The 15,660-nt window shown below is 45.2% G+C and overlaps 2 protein-coding genes across 2 annotated transcripts; both read left to right on the top strand.

Moving 5' to 3' along the window:
* Positions 1-54: 54 nt before the first annotated feature.
* Positions 55-7,049, top strand: alx3 (ALX homeobox 3). Its single transcript, XM_089000921.1, has 4 exons — positions 55-349; positions 3,011-3,288; positions 4,320-4,445; positions 6,723-7,049. Exons 1-4 carry the CDS (start codon positions 55-57, stop codon positions 7,047-7,049), a joined length of 1,026 nt encoding a protein of 341 aa, XP_088857047.1.
* Positions 7,050-11,186: 4,137 nt separating this feature from the next.
* Positions 11,187-15,188, top strand: rbm15 (RNA binding motif protein 15). The gene has a single exon (XM_089006525.1). The coding sequence runs from the start codon at positions 11,356-11,358 to the stop codon at positions 13,741-13,743; it is 2,388 nt and encodes a 795-aa protein (XP_088862651.1). The 5' UTR covers positions 11,187-11,355; the 3' UTR covers positions 13,744-15,188.
* The last annotated feature ends 472 nt before the right edge of the window (positions 15,189-15,660 follow it).

The raw sequence follows: 15,660 nt of genomic DNA on the forward strand, positions 1-15,660 counted from the left end.
CTCCCCCGCGCGCGAGCGAGCAAACGAGCGAGCGAGCAGTCATCGGATTGCAAGATGGAAACGGAGCCGCGTTTGACTTTCGGGCGGACGCCACCGATCTGCGGCCCGTCCCCGCCGTCGGGCTCCTTCCTGCCCTGCGACGAGCTCCGCCAAGTTGGCGCTGATGCCCGTCGCCGCCTCGTTCCCGCCGAGGCCTTCTCGGCAGGCGCCGGACCGCACCGCCGCTTCGCGGACTTCGTGTGCAATTCTGCAGCCTCGCCGTCGGAGAAACGCGGCAAGTTTTTGGAGGCCTTCGGTCAGGAACTCAAGGCCGGAACTGGACCCGCAAAGTCCCCTTTCTACCACCAAAGTAAGTTGGCATTAGACCGTCCGACCCCCCGCCCGTCAGTCACCCACACTTTCCAAATTGTCAACCCAAGTTCCATTTACAAAAGCTTGTTTTTTTCTTCAATGGGTTTTGAAGATGAGTGAGATCAAATCTGTTTTTAACCCCGCCACCCAACTTGCAGCCAAAAAAAATGTGGAAGTAGAACCCAAGTCGACCATGTGGAAGCAATCCAATACGGGGAACAACAACCTGCATGTACAAGTCAATAAAAGCCACTCCCACCCCAGTTTAATTTCTCTTATCCGCCAAGTCAACAAACACGCGAAAAGTTGTGAGTGTCAAATCATCTCACAAAACAAAATTATTTCTAAGTTCAAATGAGAAGTTTCACTCATGTCACGATTGAAATCCAACAGGGGACCCCCAAAAGGAATAAAATATTACATGTCGAATTTCTGTGGATGTTATTGCATATTTTCTAAATTATTATTTGGGCTTTCTAAGTGCCACAAAATCGGTCGGTGCTGTCCCGTCGGCTCAAAGTACGTATCTGCACGTGTCTGGATAAAAGTCATCGTGTTAATTTTTGACATTCCATGATTTGCGTGTGCGCAGCTGTTTGTCCCGCTCTCCAAAGACATTCAATTGGCCGACAACGCCAGGTCGTCAACACATTCAGTTAAAAAAAAACACTTAATAAACAACGCCACTATCGCCGTTTGTTTAATAAATTCGTGAATTTATGCAGTCGTTTATTCCCGTTTGAAACTTTTGACCCGAGCTAGGTGCTCCTTGCCGTCCAAGAGTTTGCCAAGAGCACCTTGTCTCAGCGAGGAAGAAAAACACAACCTCGAAGGAAAATAACAAAATGAAAATAATTGATTAAAAGCAAGAATCCAATTTGGGGTGAAAAAGAAAATACCGGATGTGGATTTTATTTTCACTGGCGTCACAGTCCCCCAGACTTTTAATTGACGTGGCCACGGTCTGTTTTGACAAGCTCATTTTGTCTTCCTGCTTGCTCTGTTCTTGGATTATTATCTTCAAACACCAGAAAAATGCGCACTTTTGGAGATTTTATTTTATTTTATTTTATTTTATTTTATTTTATTTTATTTTATTTTATTTTATTTTATTTTATTTTATTTTATTTTATTGGTTGGTCTGTTTATTTATTTATTTATTTATTTATTTATTTATTTATTTATTATTTATTTATTTATTTATTTGTTTGTGTATTCATTCAATCCGATTTTGGTTATTGTATTAATTTCATGCTGTCTATTTGATATCTAATTTAAACCAGATTATTTTCCTACAGACAGTGTTTTTTAGGTGTTCAATTACCTGACATGTTTCCTCGTATACTTCCGCCTTCGTCAGAGTGACTTGCCTGTCAGATCTGACAGGTATAGGTCACTCTGACGAAGCGGAAGTATACGCCGAAACATGTCAGGTAATTGAACACCTAAAAAACACTGTAAGAAAAGAATCTGTTTTTAATTAAAATTCAATCCGATCTTGGTGCAGTTCTTGACCTGGTGCGCTTAACATTGCTTTAGACGTGGTCAGAAAACTTGGTCCCTCCCTTTTTTTTTTCAACTTTCATGATGCGCTTTGGGGTATGGCTCAAAAGTTATTGTGTCACCAGTTATTGTTTTCATTGTTTTCTTGTTCCTTGTTTGCCGCGGGAGAAAGTCGGAAAAGTCATTCGTTTGTCAACTCTAATGTCAGTATAGCGATGTGCTTCGAACCGTAAAAGCGACAACAAAAATAAAATACAGTAAAATAAAATAACAATCAATAATATTAAGAGCAAAATAAACCTCAGTCTCACCAGTCAAATTGGCAAATTGTCCAACGCGGCGGATGCAACTGTTGCAGTGCCTCATGGAGAAGAAATCCTGTCTTCTTGCGCCGATGCAACAGGATTTAAAATTTAGTCCGCATATTAGGGAATTAGTTGGCCTGAGATCACGACGGATCCTATTTAACGATTCGTCACCCCCTTCGTCTCATTTTTCATTGGCACTGTGCGCGGTGAGATTTTGTTTCTATGTTTTTTTCATTTAAAATGCGCACTCTAGACTACATGAGGTTGGCAAACTTTGCCGTGGGAAAAACGGGGAGGCAGAAGACAATAATACATACGTTCGAGAAACTCATTATGTCAATATTAATCATAGCAGCAGGTTTAATAATAAGTTTATTATTATTAACCATTTATTAGTATTACTATTATTACCTATTTATTATTATTATTATTATAAGTATTATTATTATTATTTATGTATTTATTATTATTATTATTATTGTTGCTGTTGTTGTAATTGTTGTTGTTGTTATTTGAGTGATGGTGTTGTTAATATACAATAAAACTAAAAAGTGAACAAAACGTCAAAAAACAAACAATGAAACATACACACACACACACACACACACACACACACACACACACACACACACACACACACACACACACACACACACACACACACACACACACACACACACACACACACACACACACACACACACACACACACACACACACACACACACACACACACACACACACACACACACACACACACACACACACACACACACACACACACACACACACACACACACACACACCGCTGTTGCCTGACTTTTGATTTTTTTTTCTCCACAATTCAGCCCATGAGAAAGGCGCTCCGAAGAGCCCGGTCTACTCAGGCGCGGTCGATGAGCGCTTGGACAAGCTGAAGGAGGCAGGCGCCTCCCTGCTTGTCGGCGACTCCATCGCCGACTCCATTGATCTGTCAGGCAAGAACAAAAAGCGGCGCAACCGCACCACCTTCAGCACGTTCCAGTTGGAGGAGCTGGAGAAGGTGTTCCAGAAGACGCACTACCCGGACGTCTACGCTCGCGAGCAGCTGGCCCTGAGTACTGAACTCACAGAAGCCAGAGTGCAGGTGGGTGGGTGATCACCAGACCCATCACTGAACTGTTTCGTGTACATGCAACAGTCTCCGTGAAACCACTTGGGGAAATAATTCCAGTTGCGTCGTCTGTTCTTTGCCGGGATTGAAAACCACCGGCCCCGTTTTATTTTTTAATTGGTTAGCTCGGTTGGAAAAATGGCTACTTTTTCAGTGTTGGGTATAATTTCCCTCGTCTCCCTCCATTGGTAGCCATGTTGTCAGCGTAAGTGCTTTCAACCACCACTTTCAAAAGACAAAAGTTGAGAAAGAAAACTGTTCTGATCAATGTGATCGTTGGACATAAATGGCGGCTTGATGGCCCTGGGCCTCTATGCCACCCCCAAAAGGTCATAAGGTCACAGGTCAAGAGCATTTGTGGCAAAGCCATGACAAAGTGGTATCTTGAAAGCCTCCGGGAGGCCACCACTTTGAAAAGGTGGAATTTCTTGTAATGGCTTTTGAATCATAATTGGGCATCCCGATCACGCAGGAACGAGGAAAACCACATGTAATGACTTCATTTACAGGCACCAAAGAATCCACGAATAAATCTTTTCAAAAGTAATTAATCGATTTATTATTATATGAATTACTCTACCTTGTAAGGATGGATGGATTTTTGGCACTTGCTCCCGATGCTTATAAAACTCCACTCAGGATGCTTCTTTTCCCTTTCCTATATACTGTATTCTCTACTTTATATTTCTTTCAAGTCAGCCGTGTAAAATGACATTCGCATCGCATCTGTTGATAGACACAAATACTAATTTCAACTGAGACTTCTATTGAAGAAGAAAAGCAATGAAAAGCATGAACCTACTGAAATGTAAATATGTGAATCATCTACCTGTGGTTTCTGCTGTCACATTTGACCTCCTTGCCCATTTGAACATTGAGTGCAATGTGGTGGGGTCAAAATATGGACACGGTTCTTTGTTCCAACAGATAGGATGTCTAATTTAAAACAGATTCTTTACTCACAGACGTCTGTTAATACCCATAATACACAATTGTGCATGCAGGTTTGGTTCCAGAACCGGCGCGCCAAATGGAGAAAGCGAGAGCGCTTCGGGAAGATTCAGGAAGTCCGCAACCACTTTGGCACAACGTACGACATTTCCCTCCTCCCCCGCCATGAAGCCTACCAGGTACGTCTCAAATCAGCTGCTTCGTGTTGTTGAGTTTCGGGCGGTGTAAAGATGACAATAAACAGATCAAAGCCCCTTTAACTAAAATTGATGATTATTACAGTCAACCCTGCCCGGATAAATATAGAGGGTTGTGTCAGGAAGGGATCCGACGTAAAGCTTGGCTTAACAAACATGCCAATCAAACCTCTGAAGATGGAGGACACTGATTCGCTGTGGTGACCCCTGAAAGGAAAAGCCAAAAGGAAAAGAAGAAGACAGTCAAACCTGCGTTTACGAACGCCTCGGTTCTCATTTTGGTTGGACCAGAAATTTCGGTTTTTCTATGCCTTGGTTTACAACTGAAAATGGGTTCTTGAGCAAATTGACCGCACCTCAATGCAAACTGGACTCACCTCCGCTTTCTTATACGTCACTTCCTCATGTCGCGTCTCATTGTGACCGGCGCATCATCCTCGTGTAGCACTCCATTGAGAGTTGACGTGTTTGTATTGTTCAATCACGATAAAAAAACAAACATTGATTACATACATACATACAAACAATACAACACATACATATTGATTTACAGTATACAGGTAACATCCGAGTTACAACCGTGTTCCGTTCCGACAAAATGGTTCTAAGTCAAATAGTTGTAAGTCGAAATCCATTTAAAATGGCCAACGTGACGTTTACACAACAAGATAGTATACAATGTCAATCTGTTGTTTTTAAGCAACGTTTTCTTTTGGATACTATTATACAACAAACTGTTTACAGTTCTTTTATAAATGGTATAACTTTTAGTGTCATTTTTATCATTTTATATTTCGTATCTATTTTTTTTACTGTATACATGTACCTGTAAAATATACCAAACTGTTTAACGTACTGTTTATTGATAGATGTTATACCTTTTGGTGTCGTTTTTATCATATTATATTTCTTACTGTTTACCTGTACCTGTAATGTACGGCATACCAAACTGTTTACTGTACAGTTTATTTATAAATTTTATCACTTTTAGTGTCTTTTTTACCATTTTATATTTCATATTAACGATTTTTATGACTGTTTACCTGTAACTGTAATGATTCCAAACTGTTTCCTGTACAGTTTATTTATAAATTTTATACTTACCATTTCGTGTCGGCGCGCACGCATTCTGCTGACCCAAATACGCACGGCTTCCCACGCATGTTTGCTGTTGAAAATTCACCAGAAGGTTGCCTGAAACACAATCTCAGGCGAGGTTCAGTACAACAGCAGATGTTGCCGAGATGGTATCTGCACTGTATAACTACTGTATTCAGTGGAGTCACGCAAAACATTGCTGTGCGAGCGTGTGACATGCTGGCTGGCCAAAATTGTAGTACGTGTTGCCGGCAGCTTGCGGGTTATGGTGCCAGGCGTAGATTTAAAAAAAAAAAGCATCTGGCAGTCGTGGTCGTAAGTACAGGTGGTCGTAACTCGCGCCGGTCGTAACTCAGATGTTACCTGTATATCACTTCAACAACAGCTGAAGCTGTAACAAAGGGCTTAACATGGACAGCTATCATATACGGGAAATAAAGCAGTCATAAAGATAGTAGAAAGCACCAGGGAGTAAAACTAAGATCAAGTCTGAATCACGCTGAGTCAAATGCCAAAGAGGACAAGTGAGTTTTGAGGTGGGTTTTAAAGATGGGCAGTGAGGGGGCTTGCAGAATATTCAGTGATAGTCATGATTTGCAAGTTGGTGGTGGACCCCAAAAATGCAGGCAGCAGGGTGTATTAGAGAAATTGTCGGAAATAAAGTCAGCAGAACACAACAGTCCAAAGTAGCTAACAAAACCATGAGTAAAACATGACAAGATGAAACAAACCTGACAGGGTGAAACAAACAATGACCTGACACTGATTGGTCGTGCCGGGATTCCTTTTAACTGCCACTGATTAAAATGACTAGCACCTTTGGAGCTGCAGGCGGGGCCCTACACTGCCACCTGTTGTTCACAAACCAAAACGTGACATTGATTGTAATGGGAAATGTTTTGCTTTTCGACCAAATCGGTTTTTGAACAGGTTTGTGGAATGGATTATGGTAGAAAACAGAGGTTTGACTATATTCTTATTTGGCAAATTGCTGCTACTTGTGAAGTAAGTTGAGTTGCCCGCTGACCCGACAGCGCTCGTATCTCAAGTTTGCTTTTGTAAGTCAAGACAAATAACTAAATAAATAAAACCATTGAACTGGTATCTCAAAACCTCCAAGTTGTATTTTAAGGCATTCACACATGTGTTCCCGAAACCCAGATGCAGGGCAACCTTTGGCCGGCGGCTTCCGGAGTCGTTGGAGGCACGTCGGCTGCCAGCTGCGTCCTCGGACCTGAATCTTTACCCTCCTCCTGCATGGGTGCTTACGCTCATCCTCACAACAACCTGCAGAGTTTCATGGGCATCCCCTCGTCCCCCAGCCACCACCACCACCACCCGCCGCACCATCCGGCTATCAACGGCCTTTACTCCCTGCACGGCTTCCCTGGCGCCGAGCCTCCGGAGAACGATTACAAGCCGACGGGCCTGATGGCGTTGCGAATGAAAGCCAAAGATCCGGGCAGCATTTTATCATGGCCGACATGACGGCCATGCTGCCTGACAACTTCCCCATGCACATATTCCAACTCCCAGTGATTCCTCCCAGCACCCACTCACGGAGCCAAAAGGTATCAACCACCCTGCTGCATCTATATTTACAATACAATACAATACAATACAATACAATACAATACAATACAATACAATACAATACAATACATATTGATTTATATAGCGCTTTAACAACAGCTGAAGCTGGAAGAAAACGCTTAATATGGACAACTATCATATTGAGCAAGGGTTGGGAACCTATTTGACTATTCAGAGCCATAAAAGTAAAATATTTGGAAAGGTTTTTCAGTGAGCCACACACACACACACACACACACACACACACACACACACACACACACACACACACACACACACACACACACACGTGATTTCAACAAAATGTCAGAATTTAAAATAACTTTGTGACTGTACTCAACATTACTATGAATAGTTTTCCGTTCCTCATGATTGGTAAAAAATAATCCAGCCAAACGATCGGAATGAAAGTCAACTTGCCGGGCCCATGGGCAAGTTACTGCTAGCTAGCCTGCACACAGCTCATTAGCTTGCACGCTTGCTTTCTGCTATCTCTCGCAGAAGTATATTGAGGCTAACGTTAGCATGGGGCTTGTCAAAGTGCCACTGATATCCAACTGTTTCATTCGTGGTATTGTTTCATTGAAAATTAGAATCACGAACCTTTTCTCTCCGCAAAGGCGAATCCTTCGGTCCAGTCAACCTGAAGTGTACGATTTTTGTCATTGTTTTACTCGTCAGGCTTATTTAAAAGGGGCCGTTTACCTATTTCGACATCAACGGCCACCTAGGTCGGTATCATCCAATCAAAATTGCGCTTCCCGCCAACTGCCGCCCAAACAGCTAAATGAACACTGTAAAAGCGAGAATATGTATTTAGTTTTATCAGCGAGCCAGATGCAATCATCAAAAGAGCCATAGGTTCCCTAACCCTGATGTAGAGGAAATAAAGCAGTCACAAAGATAGTAGAAAGCACCATCGATATAGCAAATCGCCAAAAGTTGCAGGGGTTCTATGGACACAAAAAACAGATAATTATTATTCTCAGCTTTTGAAAAAAAATATTTTCTTTGAGATGCACTTTATAGTAATTTGATTTAAAAAGAAAAAATGCAACAACGCTTGATGTCCGTTGCCAATTTGCAAAAAAAAAAAAAAAAACGCTCGGCTTTCCATCTCTTAGCAATTTGAGTGACATTAGTGTCCCACTGACACGTACCAACACGTTACACACACAAACACACACACACACACAACACAAAAATATGCAAATGAGATTTTTCAGAAAATCGATGCGAATAAGGTCCCACACACAAACTCTTTATCAGGTTTCACTTTACCAGCTTGGAGACATTTCAACAGAATAATTCGGACCAAAAATTACATTAAAAAACATACAAATAAACAAACAAATAAGTACATGAATAAACAGACAAATAAATAAATAAATAAATAAATAAATAAATAAATAAATAAATCAGTCAATCAATCAACCAATCAATAAAAGAGAGAATACTGAATTCCTGGCTGTTTTCACATCAATGAGACCAAAAAACACGATTGCAACACTATTATTCTTTGATCGCATGATAGCATGACCATAAATAAACGTTTACTTTGTCAACATCCGCTGTCTTGTGTTGAATGGGTGGATCAAAACGTGGAAGCTTGAGTTGCTCGCTCTAGACTCCACCTTCGCTCGCCCCGGGGGAGCTCCTCAGACCTTGTTGGTTAAATCCCAAATGAAGAGAGAAGTGGAGACTCTCCACTCTTATCATTTTGAATTGTGTACGTTGTATAACAACTTTTATATGATAAAAAATTCTGCGGTTATTGAGTCTTTGTCGATGAAGCATGAAAATGCGTGTCAGTTTTCGTTCTGCGTTCCGTGTAAAAAGGACGTAAAAGTTGCTGCAAGTGGATTTCACGATCTAAAGAGCCACTTTAAAACTGCCGGACATGTGGAAAATGTAGCCAAAAGCAAGTCTCATGTTCCATTGACCAAACACTTCGTATCTAATGCTGATCCAGCGGCATCCCACAAAGTCATGAATGCTGAAATTCTCTTCTGCCATTTTCTTGCGGAGCACAATATCCCGTTTATGGCTGCGGACCGCTTCTCTAACAATGGGAACTGATACTTTAAAGGACAACCGACGTCTCCCGACAAGTTGTGTCCATAATTTGTAAAATGGCTTCAAATGACTTGTAATGAGCGTATTTTAATAAGATTCCGCCGCATATAGCTATATTTTACGTTTTAAGACTTACTCTGAATAATCAGGAAGTCTTGTTTTTGAGTTGGTGACGAGTCCGTACGTGACGTCATGAAAGGACCGCCCCTGACCGTAAAAAAAGACGCATTGTAGCATCCTTCCATCACGTCAATGTATTTTGCTGTACAAGTTTGGTCTGCGAACGGTGTTGCACCCAAAAGCCGCCAGAAAAGGGAGTCCAAGCTCCATATAAGGAATTTTTAAGCCTGTGTTAGCGGAGGTGGCCACTGGAGGTCGCCATTTTGTGCCTCTTTTCTGGTGATCCATTGTTGCCCCAATGTTGCCTCAAAATGGCATGGAATAAATTCTTTAATCGATTGCAAACATGTATGCTTTCCTCTTAAGAACTATTTGAATCATATTCATAACTGGATGTGTAACAAGAAAGCATATTCTCTGAATATGAAGCCATTGTTTAGATTCTCCATCAATGCAAAGCGTCTTGGCGTGACGTCACGAACTGGGGGCGGGACTTTCTGAAAATGCCCAATTCGCAGCTCAGTTTTTTTGCAGATTTTGGACACTTTAAGTCATTTTTATTGGTGTTTTGCATTGACTAAAATATCATACTGCGTGTTTTGGCTATTTTAGATGCTATCAAACGTTTTTCTGATGTCAGTTAAAAAACAAAAAAGTGACATCGGTTGTCCTTTAACATTGTTATTGCAGATGAAGCTAAATTGTGAGTTTGTGCTACAGAGCAAAACCATCTTTAAAACAGATGAAGTCTGCTAAATCCTGCACTGCTGCATATAATAAGCAACACTAAATTTACCACGTGTGGGGAGAGCACTAAGGAAAAAAATGAAATAATTGCTTGTGGTGTTATTAAGTAAATAAAATAATTCAAACAAATTGCCTTTGTTTTTATTATATCTCTGTTTTTATTCTCAACTAAATAATTATGTGTCGGTTGTGTTTGTCAGGTTTATTATCGCTTAATAAGGGGAATAGCAATCATTAATAAGGGGAGTAAAAGTAATACATAGTCGATCATATGTATAGATTTTTTATCGCTGCGCACGGTCGATTATGAAAGCATAATGTGCGCATGCGCGGTAAACTGCATTTCCCGCTGCGTTATCGTTTTTTATCATTTCAAATAATGTACGGCATACTACAACTTTTATCCGGGAATTGTAATAATTTATAAGGGCAGCTATTAGCCAAGGTTGTCATGTATGGGAGAGATGTGGGTGGGGATAATCCCTTTCGGATTTTGATCCGGTTTGTAAATTTTAAAGGGGAAGTCAAATCTGAGATTTTTTTGACAATGGCAAAATTATGCAACGTCGAGAACCGCTGGCCTGGAACGTATATCTGTAGTGACACTACCACCGTGTGGTCACTTCGTCTCAACTCAAGCACTTGAAACCACCACCGCAGGAGGCAAAATACTGGACATGGAGCAAAAACCGCCCAGACAACAACAAACGCGAGTATCCCTGTTGCCGATCCTCGACGCACAGCGCTGACGTAATCACCCAGCGACTCTTCAATTCTGTTTCAAATTAAGTAGTAAAGTAGTACTGTATCTTCTTTTGTTCGGCTTTTCCCTTCAGGGGTCGCCACAGTGAATCAGTGTTCTCCATCTAACCCGGTGTTGTGCATCCTCTTCTCTCACACCAGCTACCTTCATGTCCTCTTTGACATTTTATTTTATAGTATAATAGTATAGTAATATATCGTAAAGATTTTTTTTATTTGACGGTGATGTGGATAGAACTCATTTTTGCCTCCGCTATTTTTTTTTTATTTTTTTATTGACGTTAGCGTTCATCGCTTCCGCCCACTTTCCCGACCAATCGTTTGTGAGGGGGCGGGAACCTAGACGAAATCTTGAGAAAATGGCGACCGTCGTTGTTTTGCCTCGGGCACGGTAAAGAACCCAAATTTCGTCGGCAAAAATTCTGCGGTCGCGCGCAGAATTGTTGCAAGCCCCCCCCGCCCCGGGTGCTCCAGGGTCGTCTGCGCGTGGACCGAAATGAAAGGTAAAGAGCGGTCGCCGCCGAAAAAACGCTCCCGGGCCTTGGACGACATTCGCGAACGGGGAGGATGCCACCCGAGCGGCAAGAAAACGGCTCCTCTGCCGCTGCCCGGCGGGAGTCACAATAACGGCAAGAGCGACGGAGGCTCGACGAGGAAGAGCCTGCTCGGCGACAAACGGGAGCGAGACTTCGACGGCCACGGTCGGCTGGCCAACAACCACAGCTGCCAGCCCGCCGCCGGCTCCGTGAGCAAGAACCACAACAGCGCGAGCCTCTCGTTGAATTTGGCCGCGGCGAGGAGCGCATCGCGCGGGGACCAGCGGCTGCTCGCCCTCAGCGCCGACGGCGAGTACAAAACCCTGAAAATCAGCGACCTGGGCAGCCAGCTGAGCGACGAGGACGTCGAAGACGGCCTCTTTCACGAATTCAAGAAATTCGGCGACGTGAGCGTCAAACTGAGCCGCAGCAACGACGAGCGGATCGCCTTTGTTAACTTTCGGAAGCCGGAGGACGCCCGGGCGGCCAAGCACGCCAGGGGCCGCCTGGTGCTTTATGACAGGCCGCTGAAAATCGAGGCGGTGTACCTGAACCGCCGGAGGAGCCGTTCGCCGGTCGAGAGAGAGCTCTACGGCGCCGCCGCGCCGGGCCACAGACACTTGGTGAGGCCGCTGTCACCCGCCGGCCTGGGGTACAGAGACTACCGGCTGCAGCAGCTCGCCCTGGGTCGGCTGCCCCCTCCGCCGCCCCTCCCGCGAGAGCTGGAGCGCGAGCGGGACTTGTCCCTATTCGACACCCGGGCCCGACCGCCTTTCGCAGCCGAGCGGGTCACCTTCCGCGAGGAGGATTTGGTCTCGCCCGAGGACGACCAAAGAGCCAACCGCACCTTGTTCCTGGGCAACCTGGACACAGAGGTGACGGAGGCCGACCTGAGGAGGGCCTTTAACAGGTTCGGCGTCATCACCGAGGTGGACATCAAGAGGCCTGTGCGGGACCAGAGCAGCACGTACGGATTTTTGAAATTTGAGAACCTTGACATGGCGCGCCGCGCCAAGCTCAGCATGACGGGCAAAATCGTGGGCTGCAACCCTGTCAAGATCGGCTACGGGAAAGCCACGCCCACCACGCGCCTGTGGGTGGGCGGCCTGGGCCACTGGGTGGCCCTGGCCGCCCTTGCCAGAGAGTTTGACCGCTTTGGCACCATCAGGACTATAGACTACTTCAAGGGGGACACCTGGGCTTACGTTCAATACGAAAGCCTGGACGCGGCGCAGGCAGCTTGCACGCACATGCGGGGCTTCCCACTGGGGGGCCCCGAGAGGAGGATCCGGGTGGACTTTGCCGACACGGAGCATCGTTACCAACAGCAGTTTTTGCAACCGCTCCCGCTCGCTTCCTTTGACGCGGCGCCGGAGCCGCTTCGGGTCCGAGATCGGACCCCCCCGCCGCTTCACTTCAGGGACCGGGAGCTCTTCCCTGGTGGCGAGTGGGCCAATCCGGCGACGTTGCGGGCGCGGGCCTCCCCCTTCAAGCTCCCCGAACACTCAGACCGCGAGCGGCGTGCACGCGAGCCCTGGTCCCTGGAGCGCAAACGGCACCCCGACCGTTCACCTGAGGGCTCAGACAGAACAGCCAGGCGTCGCCGCCCCTCCCTGGACGGCACCCTCGGCGGCCGCTTCAGCGAATCGGAGCGGCCCCCGCGGGGCGACGGGCCCCCCCTTGCCGAGCGGAGACCCAAGGGCCTGTCGGGCAGCGCCGTTTTGCCGGTTGGAGAACGCAAACGCAAATCGGGCAATGGGGGCAAGGGGGTGGCAAAGAGGGAGCGCCCGGAGGGGGCCTCCCGGGGGGGCTCGACCAAATCGGACGTAGCCAAGCTGACGCCGGCGTGGCGGGGGTCCCTCCTCCTGAAAAACAGCAACTTCCCTGCAGACATGCACCTGCTGCAGGGAGACGGCGACATCGCCAGCCGGCTGCTGGCCGACGGGACCACCGGCAAGCAGGTGTGCAGGCTCAAGATCACACAGCGCCTGCGCCTGGACCAGCCCAAGCTGGAGGAGGTCTCCCGCCGCATTAAGGCGGCCGGGCCAGGGGGCTACGCCGTCCTGCTGGCGCTTCCCTGCGCCGCCGAGGGCGCCTCATCCGACTCTGTCTCCACCCGCCGGCCGCTCCGCAACTTGGTGTCCTACCTCAACCAAAAGCGGGCAGCGGGAGTCATCGGCCTGCCCGTGGGGGGTGGCGGGGGCCGCGAGAAGGACGCCACCACGGGGGTCCTCCACGCTTTCCCTCCTTGTGATTTCTCCCAGCGGTTCCTGGATTCCTCTGCTAAAGCTTTGGCCAAGAGCGAAGAGGACTACCTGGTTGTTATTGTGGTGCGGGGGGCATCTTAAAACAAACTGAATGGGGATCATCAACTGCTGTATCCCAGTGTCCATTGCATGCTGTGTCTTTTACATTTCGGGCTACACTCCATACGGTTCTTGGATGTTGTCTGTTGACATGTTACCCACTAAAACTACTGACCCCCTCCCCTCCCCATAACCGCGCTCCCCCTATTTTTTATGAATTTACTACGGTCATAAAATCTTCAAGCACCATTTTGGAATATTTTCAAGTCATCAATACACAAAAAAGGTTTCAAGTAGCCACAATAACAAAACATGCCGCAAACTGGATCCATTCTGTACCACGAGCCTAACGTTAAGCGATCCAGGCCCGTGTTTGTTATTGTTATATTGGGGTGGGGGTCATTTGAATCCCTGAAAAGATGAATGGGTGAATGCCAAAATACGCAGATGATCTGCTTTTTCAAGTTCTGTTTAAAAAAACAACTACAATCACAATAACCCCACTGTCATTCATGTCATGCGGCTTCTCCCCCCAACAGTGCTATTTCGCTTTTTTTGTTGTTAAATTCGTTTTATTTTTGTTGAACCAATGACCATTTATTTGTGTAATGACACAAATGGGATGGCAGGTGGCGCAACTGGGGCAGAGCAGTGACATGTTTGACCTTCCGCTACGGGTGGGTCCAATTTTTTGTTTTTTTACCATTGGACCACATCCGCGTGATTGATGAGCGCTCCTTTTATGGAAGTCTGCTTTTACCAAGATGGTAACGATGGCGGCAATAATCCTATCAGAGCCGCGGCGTGACGACGTATTCGTATGTCGCCGCGCTGTTCAATTTGGGCCATTTGCGGGTTGTGTTTGAGAAAAGTTTAGATAAGTCAAGCCGTTACAATTAGCATCGCGTATGCTAAATGCTAACTTTGCTGTCACAACGATTCTTCAAGGAGTGTGGGGGGGGCTTTCCACTTCGATGTCTGAGTGAATCCTTTTCACACAAGTGGAATTGACTCAAGGAAACAGGGATGGTTTGAACCCACAGCAATGACGAGGCAAAAGCGAGCGCTTATTGTCTTGGTAAAAGCAGACAGGTTAATTCAACCTACTTGTGCTCTCACCAAAACAATATTTTGTTTTTTACTCCGTGCTTTAATTTGTTTTGTTTCATAGAATCTGAACGGCGGTGTAATGGCGGGTGGTGGGGGTTTGTTGTTACTGTGTTGACCGTCTGACTGAAACCACAAAAGGGTCCTAAAATCGGGCCGTGTCATTTGATTTTAGCATTTTTTTTATTTTTATTTTTAAATCTATAACATGACACCGAGGCGTACTTATTGTTCCGGTTTGTATGGCGGATATAAAAAGTCTGCACACCCCTGTTCAAATGCTGGTTGGGATAACAGTCTTATTAAAAAAAGCACCAAAAGTAATCTTTCCAAAAAAAAAAAAAATACCAAGATTAATCTTTACCAAAAAAAAAATTATACAAATGTTTTTGATCATTCCAGGCACTTAGCAGCTTTACACCAAAATTATTTTTTATTACCTTAGTTGAAGATGATATAACAGTGATTCGCTTTGGTGACCCTTTGAAGGGAAAAGTCAAAAGGGAAAGAAGATTAAGATGATATAAAATCTTATTTTGTACACACGTGGCATTTGAAAGGGTGTGTGTACACTTTTTACCCCCACTGCACTGAAATGTTTTGATGTACGAAGACTCCACCGACACACGACCACAAGGTGTTTAGGTCATGTACCCCCCCGCCCCTGCAGCTCTGCCGTTTAACCTTTGTTAGCGCCGATGTCATTGGAGAAAGGAGAGAGAGCTGTTGACATACCTGCAAAAAAAACATGCATCAATAAATTGTTCATTTGAAGGAGAAAGCTTCCAAGTTTCTTGGATGGAAGTCGATTGAGGAAAACCAGGAAACGCTTGTTTGTGTTTCCCATGAAGC

Source organism: Hippocampus bargibanti, linkage group LG01, assembly GCF_051943395.1.
Source record: "Hippocampus bargibanti isolate YZ-2025 linkage group LG01, ASM5194339v1, whole genome shotgun sequence".
Taxonomy (NCBI): domain Eukaryota; kingdom Metazoa; phylum Chordata; class Actinopteri; order Syngnathiformes; family Syngnathidae; genus Hippocampus; species Hippocampus bargibanti.